The sequence below is a fragment of the Poeciliopsis prolifica genome, unplaced genomic scaffold (assembly GCF_027474105.1).
Source record: "Poeciliopsis prolifica strain line A6 unplaced genomic scaffold, Auburn_PproV2 SCAFFOLD014, whole genome shotgun sequence".
NCBI lineage: Eukaryota > Metazoa > Chordata > Actinopteri > Cyprinodontiformes > Poeciliidae > Poeciliopsis > Poeciliopsis prolifica.
This window is the reverse complement of record NW_026562389.1, coordinates 3083605-3098187: the sequence shown is the minus strand read 5'-3', so window position 1 is coordinate 3098187 and position 14583 is coordinate 3083605. Positions and strand designations below refer to the sequence as shown.

General features: G+C 40.1%; 1 protein-coding gene across 1 annotated transcript; it reads right to left on the bottom strand.

The window, feature by feature from the left end:
• Positions 1-3118: 3118 nt before the first annotated feature.
• On the bottom strand, positions 3119-12932 carry znf366 (zinc finger protein 366). Its single transcript, XM_055039071.1, has 7 exons — positions 12819-12932; positions 8480-9493; positions 8005-8172; positions 7575-7725; positions 6467-6658; positions 4819-4993; positions 3119-4738 (listed from the first exon to the last, which is right to left on the bottom strand). The coding sequence occupies exons 2-7, from the start codon at positions 9487-9489 to the stop codon at positions 4167-4169; spliced, it is 2268 nt and encodes a 755-aa protein (XP_054895046.1). The 5' UTR covers positions 9490-9493; positions 12819-12932; the 3' UTR covers positions 3119-4166.
• Between the last annotated feature and the right edge of the window lie 1651 nt (positions 12933-14583).

Sequence of the window (14583 nt, the reverse complement as noted above, 5' to 3'; positions counted from 1 at the left end):
GCATCATCTGGATTTCTCGCTGATGAGCAAAACAGGAAGCTTGTACCTGAAATGCACTCTGTCACAGCTCACCATGTTGTTAGAGATATATGGCAACATGAGCCTACGATTTAGCTCAAATCTTAGAAATAATTTTGTTTTGTTTATTTCGGTGAAAACCTGCTTCGGACTTGTTTTCTTTCGTCCATCACCCAGAAACCTTCCTATTTACCTATGTGTTCCAGTAAACAGACAAATTCAGAAGTATTTATTTTCAATACCTCTCTCTGCTTCCTTTTTTCATACCACATGCATGGTGCAGAATGGCATGAGTGCACTTAGGTGAGGAAAAGGCGACGTGACTCAAAAAGTGCATTGTTTGACACGTGTCGGTACACAATGGCACCCGGCAGATTGCAGGAGCTGGCATGTCGGTGTGTGGCTTTGTGTTTTCTTGAAGCTTGGCTCAGCTTCAATAATATGCAAAGCTACTGGTTTCTATAATAACACCTGTCGCTCAGGTGGACTGGGTTTCAGTAGAATGAAACAAGTAAGGCACAAAAACACTAAAGCAGTCTACAAACTACTTTAATAACTTTTACTGAAGCGGGATAATATCAGACATGTATAATAACATGTAATAGACTAAATATATCTGTAGAAGGTAAGAAGCTGGCAAAGTCGTTAAAGGCGCTGTATTTATAGCACAATCAAGTAACTGTTATCCTGGAGTTGTCATAAAATGTATCAAACATGATACAGCTCACCAAGAAATGTCAATTCGCAATTCAACACTTGTGTCTCTTTAAGAAGTTCCTGCTTTTTCCAACATTCTGCCTTCAGCATGTCATCACAGCAACGTTTCTCAGTTAACCTTTTAAAATTGCTTTTCGGAGTGTTACAATGAGAAGAAGTTTGTATGATGAGATCAGCAGATGCAGTTCAACCAGGTGTTTACTAATTGCTGCTGCCGCTAGTCTAGAGGAGCTGAGTGGGGGAAGGAAGTTCTGTGAAGCAGAGGCTCAGCTGGAGACTGCAGCTCTGAGGAGGAGCTCTGTGAAAAAGGTTAGACTTGTTAACAGTCCTCAATGGCTGACACGCAAGATTTAAGAGATTTCTCAAACAGGCATAAAAGACACTCCATGACTGTTTTTGATGAGGGAATTGCAATATTACATGATGTAAAGCTAAAAAAAGTACAATCTGCATAATATTGTCCCTTTAATTTTGAATAGCTCACTTCTCTCCAGTTCTCCACATTTATCTAAGCTCAAAACAACTTGAAAGGTGAGCTCGGGTTCACCCTGCAAAACGACTGATAGAAAATTTGCCACCAAACTATCCATAGTAGCTCAATTTGCTTCCTGCTTGTTCAGTTATAGTTTTCTAGAATATTCTACAATGTTCAACCCTCCATCACAAATCTGTAATAGCATAGTTGATTCCTGGTGCCACCCCTCATTGTGACACCTCTCTCATATAGGTCATTCCTGCCAACCTGTACAGTGTTTGTACAGTGTTTTTGCAGGTTTTCTGCAACAGCATGCCTAAAGTACTTTCTGGAAGCATGAACCTCTCACCCCATATTGCTATATTCAGCCTCCCAGAGGACTTAAAAGAATTTTCCTCTGATCACCCAGCTATCATTTCTTTCTCTTTTCTGTCAGCTAGGTGACACACATTGCTCCTCTGGGAGTCTAGATTTGCTCCCTCTGGATCTAGATGGCTTCAGGATACAAAGACTTTTCTTCAGCTCAAGAAATACTCAATTAGAGGTAGAAATGTGGAACTTTTACGAAAGGTGACAATTCAGAAATATTTTAAGTCATGAGGTTTCCCTATTTTTTTTTCTGAAGCCGAAGTACCCGGAGAAAACCCACGCATGCATGGGAATCGAACCCAGGACATTCTTGCTGTAAAGCAACAGTGCTACCAACTGCACCACTGTGCAGCCCCCTATAGAATAAAGTCATCCAATTTGCAAAAAATGAAAGCTGAAAATATTTCCCTCCATAATGAATTGCTATAAAATACCTCTTCACTGTCTGAGATGGCTGGTAAGACATACTACACTTTTAAACAGCATCCAAATTGTTTGTGATCATAATAGGTGGGTAGTGTTCAAAAAGGTTGTTTAAGTAAGACTAGTGCTACATCAGTATACTTTGACTAAAGTAAAAAAGTTGCCATCTAAAAAAATGACTCAAGTAAAAACCTTTCTCTATCTGTGCTACAGAATCCCTCCACTTTTTTGTAGTATGTACTTTTTCAGAAGAAAAACCTCAACCTGCAGTGCATTTCTGCATATTATTTGACTTCTCATTCTCTCCTAAGTTTCAGTTCATGAAAAAGCATCATACTGACTGCACCGCCGTGTAAAAATCTACCTTTCATAGACCTCCAAGCTGGAACTAGTTGCACTCACGAGACAATGAGACTCCTTTGAGAGAAGCTGACTGTTGACGACATGTGCACCATTTGTGGGGTTTTTTCTCGAAGCCAGAGGCCGGGATTGAAACGTGTAGGTGAGGAAAGGAAAGAGGAGGAGGATGTGAGAACTTCCTCAAACTGTTTGCAGTTTCGCCCTCTGGGACACAGTGGTCGTGGCTGGGCAGAAATGGAGAAGCTGCTGTTCTGCATTTCACCAAACAAGAAATGACTGGATTTACCTGAACTGGCACGATCGTGAGGTGGAAACGAGTGATGTGCGTTGTTGAGTGAAACAATATAAACACTAAGTTGCATTTATTGCTTTCTAATGCAGGAAGGTGTGTGTGAGCTGTTCTGCACAGTCATGTATTATTTAGTGTGGAAACTATTGTTCAGGCATCAGCCTTTAGCAAAGTAGTATTTTTATTTTAGAAGATTCTTCTGTAATGAGGAGTAACAATGCTTTACTCTGAGTCGCACAGACACAAAGTTTTTGTCTGGGACACCCACTGTGTCCGTCACTGTTTGATCACAACCCAAAAGACAGAAGGGGATAGGTGTTTTCTCTTCCTCTTCCTCTGCTTTGAAAGAGAAGCAGAGGGAGCAATGCAAGCTTTTTGAAACTTGCAGCAACCATCTAATGTTTGGTGAAGTCAGACAGGATGAAAATCTAATGCCGTCTTTAAAATGACTCCCAAAAAACATTAAATAACAGAATTTACAAGTTTGTGTTTATTCAGTAGAAACGCGTTATTGCTACAATTTAACAGCAGTAGGACAGAAAACCCACACAGCAAATGAGAAAAACAATATTATTCAATCACACAGATTCAGAAGTTAGACATAAAAACTAAATCACAGTTTATACTCAAAAAGTCAAATTTGTGCAGTTAGAACCTGATTACAGTTTAGTTTTAGCATGCTGTCCCACAAAAACTGTCTTCAAACATGCCAAGTAACAATTCAGTCAAAGATAAAGCAAAATTATGTGAATATTGCAAATTGATTTGTAAAAAATAGTACATTAAATAAATCTTTCATTATATTTACAAATTAATCCCAATTTATAAATCAGAATATATTCCCAATGTTTGATATCAGTAGCAATTCACAGCTTTAAGCATCCATGTGTATTTTCTGATCTGCATATGAACACAATATGTTAGAATTAAAAATACATTTGAATATCACACAAAAACATAATCTATTAACTCTTTCTGGACATTCCCATTATTTTATTGTAAAACAAATTAACACTGTTGGGCACCTTGAAATTGTCCACAATTTTCTTCGAAATGTCTCATTTTGAAATTTTATTCCATTTATTAATTTATGTCACAAATGAATTGGTGTGTTTGAGATCTTGATTTCACAGCTGTAAGTTAAATGAATTCAAAGGTTGTGGATTTCTGTCTCAAGATCTTATGGCGCCACAGCAACTTCACTTTATTTTTTACTCCAGTTGTTTAAAGGAATTATGATATTAATGTATGTCAATTTGAAAGAAAATAATAAAGTACATAAGGAATTTTGCTATTTCGGGCACATAGAAAGCATTTGTAAAATTGTATCTGACCTAAATTCGGAAAGGTTTTATCTGCTTTAATGTCAGACAAAATAAGTATTTATTGTTTTGTGTGGTTACTGATAGAGACAAGTGTAAATTTACTTCTACTCACTTTTGCCATTGACAAATTTTCCTCCCACTAACTCGTGGTTTAACTTGTAATTTCTTTGTGTGCTCTATCAACTCTCTTTCAGTTTTCCTCTGTTACGTCAATGCCTTCATAACTACCATCCAGCAGCTGTTTGCTTTCCTCACGCTCGTCTTCTGAAATCGAGTCATAGTCAAATGACTCGGAGCGGACTCTTTCGGCGTATCCCTGCTCATCCACCTCTTCATCAGATTCATCAGATGATTCTGACTGTATGAGGCGGCGCGTATCACCAAATTGACCTTGTGATTTTTTCTCTCCTTCCAAAGACTCGTCCTCTGAACTATCCAGGTACTTCTTTAGTTTCGGCATGTTGCCAGTCCGAAGTTCATCAACTCGACCATCCTCTCCCTCCTTCAGGTCAGAAATGTACTGGTCCGCGCTTGGGGGCTCTTGCTGATCCACCTCTGGACTGTATTGGCTCCTTCTGTACAAACTCTCCTCATCCTCCTCCTGACAGGAGCTTCCTGGGATGCTTTCGCCATCAGACTGTGAGAGACGGAGGCTGGGCAAGCTTGGAGCTTTCTGGGAGAGGTCGAACGGTTCCTCTTGGCTATAGTGGGAGATGAGGCCCATGGATCTGTTCAGGCAGAGGCGTCCTCTTTGATGAAACACTAAGATCAAGGAAATGTTAAAACATTTAGAGACTTTTACTGGCGAAAATGTTAAATCCTTGCAGTATTTTCCTACTTACGTCTTTCATCCAGCCCTCTGTCCATAACTCCGTGTTTAACCTTCATGTGTCTGGTGAGGTTCCCCTTCAAAGTGAACTTGCTGGGGCAGTAGAGGCATTTGAAGGGTTTGCTGTCCGAGTGAAGATGCATGTGTCCCATTAGATTGTGCATTCTGTTAAATTCCTTCCCACAAAGCTGAAAGAGAAGAAACTACATAAGGTTTCTAATTTGCTAGAGAGAAACTAATGCTGCTTCTAGCTGTCCTGAATCCAGATGAGTCTTTTGCAGGATGCTTGTTACATTCTTTTCTTTCAATATCGCTCAATTGTAAGGGATTTTTACTGTATTCCACATCAACAATGATTGTGTCCACGAGTGCAACAAAAAATGGAGTTTGAAATTTCATTTTATATTCAAGAAATTTAAGGCTAAGCCAATTCATGGACATGTTAGATGTTATTCTGACATTTAGATCAATCAAATATGCAATATTTCTTTATCTTTCCTTCCTGACTTTAATGGTATTATGTTCACACCAACTTGAACTGGCAAAATCATCTCATAATAAAATGCAAGTAGATTAATATTTAAGGTCCTGCACTTTAATGGTTGTTAAGATTTGCCTGCAGCAGCAAAACTTTACAAAACTAACATTTATTTGCCGTAAAAGACAACCAAAAACAGAAATAATGAAACTGTACTTCAATATCACTCCAGTAAACGTATTTTAAAGCTAATCTCAGTCTATTCCTCTCTGTTAGATCACAGCATGCAGAATAGCAAAGCAACACGTAATCATGAATGAATGTGCAGACAATAGGACACACACCCTTTCTTCCTCCCTCTATCCTTGTTTTTCTGTTTTCCTCTCTGTCTTCACCCTCCCTCTCTCACTTCTAACACACACACCCACACACACACAAACACACACTCGCACAAGAAAAACAGAAAGCGCCAAAGGCAGAAAGAGAGAGGAAGCAACACTGAGACAGGGCCAGGAGGAGAACAGGGAAGGGCAACTCCTGCGCTGTCCTTCCTCTGCATTCTTTTTTATTAGGGTGGTCCTTTCCTTCAGGAGGAGAGAGGGACTGTAAACTGTCCAAGAGGACCGTGAGAAAACAGGAAGCTCCCTCGAGCAGCAGAGAAAGCGAGATGAAATCTATTTGTGGGCCCTGTTCTCTGGGGAGGCTGGGGGGGCCATTGTTAGAAAGGCGGTTTGCACCGGTATATCCTTCCTATGGACGAGGAGGCTCCCACTCCCATGAGCCTCTCTGTTATCTGGTCATCGTCTCAGCGCTTATAACACATAGGTCACTCCAGAAAAGAAGGAACTTTCTTTGACAGCAGGGAACACCTCAGATTGGTTACAATGGTTTATCCTTACAATAAAACCGGACCTTCAATGACCTTTACCTCACAGGGCAAAACTAGAAAATCCATTAGTTATTAAGTATTGTGCATGCAAAACAATCAAAACAATTCACCATTTCCACACAAATGTTAGCTATCACTTGGCACATTAATAAAATCCTCTGTATCCCTTTTCTGCGTTTAGTTTGTCAAGACCCCATGACTCTTCTGTGATTATTTTTGTGCACAAAAAAAAAGTTACAAGAATATACAAATATACATCCAAATATCTCCACCTCAGACCAACATTCGACCAACCTTGCACTTATAGGGCTTGATGTCCGAGTGAACGATCATGTGAGCCTTGAGAGTCTGCTTCTGGACGAAGCTCTTGAAGCACATGTGGCACTGATAAGCCCGTATGTTGGTGTGGATGAGGACGTGGCGCTTCATGTTGGCCAACAGTGTGAACTCGCGGCCGCAGATGCGACACTTGTGCTCCTTCACCCCCTATAGAACAAGAACATGAGAGGTGAAAATAAATTTGTAGTTTAAATTTAGCTGAGAAAATGTCAACCTCACATGTGTCAAACTCGAGGCCCGGGGGCCAAATATGGTCACATAAATGGAGCTTTCAGGGTAACAGTCGTGTGATTCAGTATCAATCAAATCAGAGCAGTTTTATTTTTGTACTGCCAAATTCAATGTGATAGGTTGATTTGATTTCAAGAAGTACTCATAAAATGGAGAGATAAGTTTATTAATATCTTAAACAATTTGTTAATGTTTCCATTATCAACACATTCTGGAAAGTCTGCCCCTTTGAGGACATTTGTGATTTTGATATCAGTCTGATACCCTCACTCTATGATGTTTAATATAAAAATATTTTCCATTGTGCAATGCACAATGTTGAACAGTATTTACTCAGAATTCAAAGTAAAAACATTAAATATGCAGCAAACACTGCAATTTTATAATGGCATAGCAAAAGCAAGCTGTGATGGATTTATGACAATCCTACAAGTAAAACATTCTTGGTATCAATAACAGCTATAGAGTAACACGTACTGTACTTGTTAAAATTTTAAGTATTGATCTTACGTTGAAGAAATTCCACTGACGCATGCACTACTTGATGTAATTGCTGGAATTTCCCTTATGTTTACTGGCATGAATAATAAAGATATTTTCCTTTTATTGCAATGCTTCTTTTTAAATTAAACAGTTCACAAGGAGGAAGTATTGGGTGGGTAGTTTAATTTCAAGGCAAATAAGCGTGAGAAAAATACTTCCATTTTTCTTTAATCATCTGTAAGGTTTTAAACCACACATGGATTTGCTGAAGCATAAAATGTGCATTTTGCTGTCCTCTTCTTTCAAATATAATGGTTTCTGTTTTGTATTCCCTTTCTTTTGCACCTACTTTGTGAGTGAGAGTGTGCTGCTTCAGGTGGTGCGACTGGATGAACTCCATCCCACATTCGCTGCAGATGTACGGTCTGATGTCCTTGTGTTTCATCATGTGGTTCTGAAGCTGACTCGGGTACTGGAAGGTTTTCTGGCACTCTGTGCACCTGCAGGAACCGAAGATGGTTTTCAACCGTGCAGAAAGGACAAAGAAATGCATGCTTTTCTTACAGGCCATGTTACTATCACTTTTGATGTTTTTTTTTTCCTCTGTTAGAATTTCACCCGGGCCAATCAGGGAACAGAAGACAAACTTTTGAACAATGACGCCAATTTTCTGCCTTGTTTTAAAATTGTATTCTGGCTGCATGGGGAAATTTCCCCCATAAGCTTATAGTTTTAGCAAAAGCAGCGGAGGATATCTTTTGGAAGGATTTTGTACTCACCTGTACAAGGTGGGACCACGATGAACTGTCAGATGTCTCTTGAGCTGGGCCAGGGTGGGGAAGTCCAGCCCACACTCCACACACACATTCTCCTGCCCTTTTTCGTGCTTCAGCTCGTGGGCGCGAAGCTCGCTGGGATAAGCGAAGCCTCTGCCACACACGCTGCAGCTGAAGGAGTGAGAAAATGTTAAAATGTTAAAATGATAGCAGAGTGAGAATAAAGAGCTGAATTTACCAGCACTCCAAAAACACAAAATATTACCAAATAATTTTGCTTTAGTGTCTAGTTTAAATATCTTGAAATAACTTACAAGTAGCTTTTCAGCAAGATATGGGACAGGAGCTTGTTTTCACACTAGTACTTTTTCATCAATATTAAGTTTCTTCAAACAAACTCCAATATCTTGCTGAAAAGTTACTTGTACGTTAGTTTTGTCTTATTTGAAGTGAACTAAGATATTTGCCAGATATCGACCTGTATGGCTTCACGTCGCTGTGCTGCATCATGTGTCTCTTCAGGTGGCTCGTCTGGGTGAAGGCTTTGTGGCACACCTGGCACTTGTGAGGCCTCATGCCCTGGTGTGTGAGGAGGTGTGTGTGCAGGTGGCTGAGCTGCTTGAACAGCTTCCCACAGAGGTGACAGCCGTGCGGCTTGATCCCGTTGTGGCCCAAGATGTGCGTGACCAGGTTGTACTTGGATGTGTAGGACTTTTCACACATCCGGCACTTCCATCTCTTCTGGTCGCTGCCGACGTCCACGTAGTAGCTGTCATCTACATGGATGTTGAGACCCGCCTTCTCGGCGTTGGTGAGCTCACCTCGGGGAGCTTCATCACGTGGGGCCTTGCTAGAGCGAGGGTCTTCTCTGGGGTAGAAGGGACTGGGTGGGATGTGCATGACTGGCCCAGGCATGAAGAAGGGGTATGGGAAGGGGCCATGAGAAAGAGGAGGGAAGTAGGGCGGGTGGAGAAGGAGAGGGGAGGAAGACCAAAGAGAGGACGGACTGGGAGGCTCCTGCTTCACCTGCACAGGGAGCCTCAAACCTGCTGCTCTGCTGTGAAGCTGCAGCCTATTCAGCTCAATCATCCCAGGAATTGGTCGAGAGGAAGTGGAGGAAATGGAGCAAGGTGGGAGCGAGAAGGGGACATGAGAGATGTCTAGCTTCTTCTTGCTCCTGCTCTCTTCCGCCTCCTGTTGTCCATCAGGCAACTCTTCCCCCTGAGCTGCCGGTTTGAGATGAAGCCTCTTCTTTTTTGGGAATTCATCTTTGGGAACGTAACCTAGTCCGGGCACGGGGAAGAACGCCGGCGTGGTGAGAGCACTGTAAGGGTCTATGGTGGGATAACTGGGCAAAGAGAATCTTGGGGGCTTCATATAAAGAGGGGCTTGGCCCAAGTAGAAACCCCGCTGAGGTGCTTGTCTAAGCCTGTCTCCTTGAGAAGGACTTTCACCTGGTGAGAAGTTCACAGTGTCTTTCTCCATCATTATTCTACAGAAAACAGAACAAGCAGCTGTTAGACCTGGGGTGTCCAAAGTGTGGGGGGCAGTGATGTGCTGTAAGGTTCATAGCTGGTGAAGCGCTGACTTAATCACAATCATATTTACAAATATAAACCCCCTGTATGGTTATTGTTCACATTAAGAAATTCAGCGCATGCGGACAACGTTGGAGGGCAAAAAGGCAATTCTTCAGCATGTCATGCATAGCCAAGCTGCCGTCGGAGAATAATTCCTTTAACTCAATCAAACTTGGGCATGTAGATATTATTAATTTTGTGCTGTGCTCCACAGCAAAGGGGAAAACCGTTAAAGTACAACTCACAACTAGAAACTGACAATGCCACAAGAAAACAAAACGAAACAAACAAAAAAACTTGGTTAAGCCAAAGGAAAAATAGGTACTTTATAGTACAAACTACAGGGTGAAATAGCAATATAAGTAATCTTATATATTATTTTTCCACGATGACAGGTGAGGCTCCGCCACGTCACTGGTAGGGGGCATTATGATGCAAATTTGGCCCTAAAGTACAGATATTTCATGTGAACTTTCTATTTTTAATCAGGACAAAATTATCACAAAGTAAAAATCATCTTACAATAGAACCAGAACACAAAAAAATAATTGTGTTATTATTTTTTTGCATTCTCTTGCTAGAACCAGAGACTTTTACTCAAAAGCAAGCTTTGCTGCACCAAAAATCAGCTTTTAGTTCATTTCATAAACTTGGCTAAATACAGCAAGCATTATGAAAACAAGATTTTATTGATTAGAAGTCATTAAATTGTGTTTTGTTCCACCTCCAACCCCCAATTGATAGCTTGAAAATTTGCAAAGTCACTTATATCAAGGCAAAACCTGCAATAAGTTTTGGATTTAAAATGATTTCCAAATAATTCCCAGCAACATATTGACCACTTCATTTGTTGAATTAAATTATTACATGCTTAATTTATTGCTGAGCTGTTTTTTAGAAACCAGAAATCCTTTTGATTTGATTTTAGTCCATGTGACATTTGGAAACCCCAGTGTTAGACACTGATGTTCGTCAGTCTGCTTGCAGATTTCAGAGGAAGTCCGTGCTTTCACTCTTGATATTCATAGGTATAAAATATATACCAATGAATATTTCGCTATTCATAGGTATAAAACCTATGAATACTTAGTAGAAAAATCTCATGCTTTCTTATGTAACTAAGCTGTTTTACAGAATAGATATCCTCTTAAAGTGCATTGAAAACTATTTATTCCTCTTGAAATGTCCCACTCATCACTATGTTTCACTGTCGGGATGTCAGGTTCAGGATGATGATTTTTTTTTTTTGGTTAAGAAAAAAAAGTTTGATTCATCTGATTGGCGAACCTTGACCCACTTATTTCAGAAATCTTATGACATTCTTTGCAAAAGTAACGTTTTTCTTCTCACTCTCCTCCATTTGTGTCTGATCTCATCAACAGATTCTCTTTCCTGATCTTTGCAGCTCGTGCAGAGTTACGAAGAGTCTTTCATATGCTTATTAATGCTCTCCTTGCTCAGAATGTCAGTTTAGATTTATTGCCATATTTTTGTAGGTTCCCAGTTGTGTTCATCTGAGAGGTGTTCAAAGAGGTGTTCAGTTTACCTAAATTTACTTCAAACTTTACCACTATTTAATTCCTGACTTGTCTGGTGTGCATCTTGGTCTTCATGTTTGAATTATCATGTTTGGTTTCTAATGTTCCCTAACAAAAAGGGAATATAATGAAGTTTGTGGTTGTGACAAAAAAAAAAAAAAAAGAAAAAAAGTTAAAGGGATGTGGACAATTTAGCAAGATATGATAAAACCATAATCTGACTTTTATATTTTAACAAGTTAGGTGAATCAGAGGTGTGAAATGTAATAGATCCAAATCAGAGACGGATCTGCAGAATCTGCATCAAGAAAGAACAGCTAATAGTTTTAAAATACACAAAGTACAGTTATTGAGCAGATCTACTTTCGATCAATGCTTATTTTTACCTCCAGACGCATTCACTAAGAGGAACAGTTTATAAAAGCTCATCTTCTGACCCCGCTTCTGGTTTCAGTTGAAGATGGGGAGCAGTTCCTCTGAAGCATTTTATAAAGTAAAGGTTGAAGAGGGTACAGAGCGACGCCGACACCCACATCTTTCGGTCTTCAACCTGAAACCTTTCACTTCTTTCTTTCTCACAGGTCTCCTCCTCATCCGAAATTGGGAAGTTCTCTGAGAAATGTTCACCTCTACCTGCTGCAGCCTTTTCGCTTCTCCATCTCTTTTCTCTATACTCTGTTCATCTCTTAGCTTTATTTTTGCACTCATAGAACCGTCCACTTTTCTAACTTCTCACTATGTTAAAATTGGCTTTCTGACTCAAATGACTAACAATAACACAACAGTGATGTAGCTGGCATCTTCACAGCCGTCTCTTAGTGTGATTTTATAGATGGACGAAAACGATAGCTGAAGTCAAAGGGGAACTATCTCACTTCTGCATGGCATTCTAAACAGTTCTAAACAATGTTGTTCATAACATCATCCTTCTATTCCTGGTAATCGTTTCAAGCTTATTCGTGAGAATCTGCAGAGTCTTCTAGTATGAGAGCTAAAGGCGAACTGTTTACAGTGGCAGAATGTGACCTTTGTGAGATATTAGATAAATAGTTCAACATTTATAATCTCCGATTGTACTTCAGTGTTTGATCAACAACAACAAAGTTTTGAGTCTTCCACTGGCTTTTTTCTGAATTAGTGCTTGTTACAATTGTAAAAGAATTTAACAAAAAGAAAAACAAACTTTTGTCTTAATTAGTTTCTCAAATATGTTTCATTGCTGAAAATGAACATCCAGACTTTTTGTATATTTGCAAACTTACAGATGAACAGATTTTGTAATTATGAAATGATTTCTCCTCTCTGCAGACCTTTATAACAATTTGAATGTTCCTGATGCTGCGACAGAAAGAAATTGCAATTCAACAAAACAAAAAAGTGCAGATGTGTTAAAAATAGTATTCCTAATGCAGGGTGAAAGTTTGATCAAAAATATTATTCTGTCACTTTTCAGGTTTTCGAGCTGCCGCAAACGTAAATCAAAGTTTTCATTGTTTTCTGTCTCAGAAGTTGAATTCTCTCTCCTGGACTCTGTCCTCCTCACTCCTCCTGCTGCTTGAGTCGCTGTGAGCAGAGACCCCTGCCTGTTTGCCACACTCATCCCAAACAATCCATTAAAAGTGAAGCCCCTCCTCATGTGCCAGTCTGTGCCATGTCAGTGTGTCCTGTCAGGCTGCAGGGAAGCCTGTGTGCAACTTACCAGCTTTTTTTCCCCCCTTCTCTCTGTGATGCTTTTGGCTGAAGTGCTGCTGCTGCTCTTGCTGCTGTTGTACCTGAGCCTGAGTTCTCTTCCTCTCGCTCGCTCCACAGCTCTCCTGACAATGAGCCGCCCGTCCACGGATAGCATTTGAAGTGACTTAAGAAAGAGAACAGGAACAATCACTTTGTTCTCATTTTTCTGATGAGTACCTTCGGAGAGAAGGAAGGAAGGGAGGGGAGAGGAAGTCAACAAGCCTAGTGCCTTCCTGCAGAAAAATAAGGAAACACTAGATAGACATCTCCATTTCTCTATGAAATAGGGATTTGCACAGGTTTTTGGAGGAACTTGAGGAGGAGAATTGATGTTGCACAAACAAACAACACAATTTGAATTGTTAAGAGTTGTGAATTGATATGCAATGATGGATCTTTCCACTGGTCATTTTTTACATGTTGTCTAGTTTAAGGAAATGCAAAATGAGTTAGTTTTTGTAGCAATGAAATTTAGTGCCTTGCAAAAGTATTCGTACCCCTTCAATATTTTTTCCACATCACAAAAGCTCAGTCAGATTACATGCGAAAAGCAATTTTAAGTCTTGTCACAGATTTCAGACTGAACTTCAGCCAGGCCATTTTAACAAGTGAATATGCTTTTGTAACCAGGTTGCATTGCTGGACAGCTGCTATTCTGGGACTTGTGGATGCATCCCTCTTCACCATTAAGTCATTTGGCTCTATGAGGCCTGAAAAGAAGTATTTATTTGACTTGATTGTGGAAGAAATGCATCTAAAAGTTGCAGCATAATAGCGCCAAAAAACTGGACTTGGGCTTTGTATGATTAGGATCATTGTCCTGCTGGAAGGTGAACCTCTCCCTCAGTCTTTTGTGTTGTATTTTGGGATGTGACAGGCAGACAGAAACTTGGAGTTGTCATGGAAGACATATTTAGTGAAACTAATGAGAAAACTTACAGACAAATAGCAGGTAGCAACAGCTGGACAAATGGAGCAAGTCACAAAGAGCAACAGAGGAAGCAGAGAGGATTAATGCAAACTGAATATCTCAAGTTCTGAAGGAAAGGTTGACGTGACGAAGGAGCAATCAAAGGTGAGTAGACGCAGCTGGGAGAGCGGAAGAGGAACAGAGGAAATGATGAGATGAAAAACAGCTCGGACGCTGAAGAAAACGAGAAAAAAAAACAAAACTAAGACACGGGGAACCAGATGAAAGGAATGCTGCTGCCACCACCGTGTTTCATCAGGGGATTGGTGTACACAAGGTTCCACACGTGCATGTGACGCTTAATAGATACATTTTGGTTTAATGTGGCCATATGTCCTACGGCCCAAACTACAAACAAAATGTATACAGCTGTTCTTCCTGCTTCTCTCCCAGGAACAGAAATGCAAAGTTGTTTTTTTACTGTAATCTGTAAAAAAAAAAGTAATATTAAAGTTGGAAGTTTTATTCAACAAACATGAATTTCAAAGGTCTTTTGTGTTGTTGTGAATGTTTGCGATCAGCATCGATGGAGGGAAGGTTGTTCCTTTACCTTGTCCAACCTTGAGCTAAAAGGATGATAAGAGAAAACAGCAAACAACTCACAGCCAGTAGGAGGCAAGTGAAACTGAGTTGTTCCACATATTCGTTTCTGCTAACAAACTTACACCTGGAACAAAAGTTAGTTGAAATGAGGTTGCTTCTGCAGAAAGGTGCACTAATTGAGCTCATATTATTGTTGCGATGTAGCTGTCTTCTGCGGGTT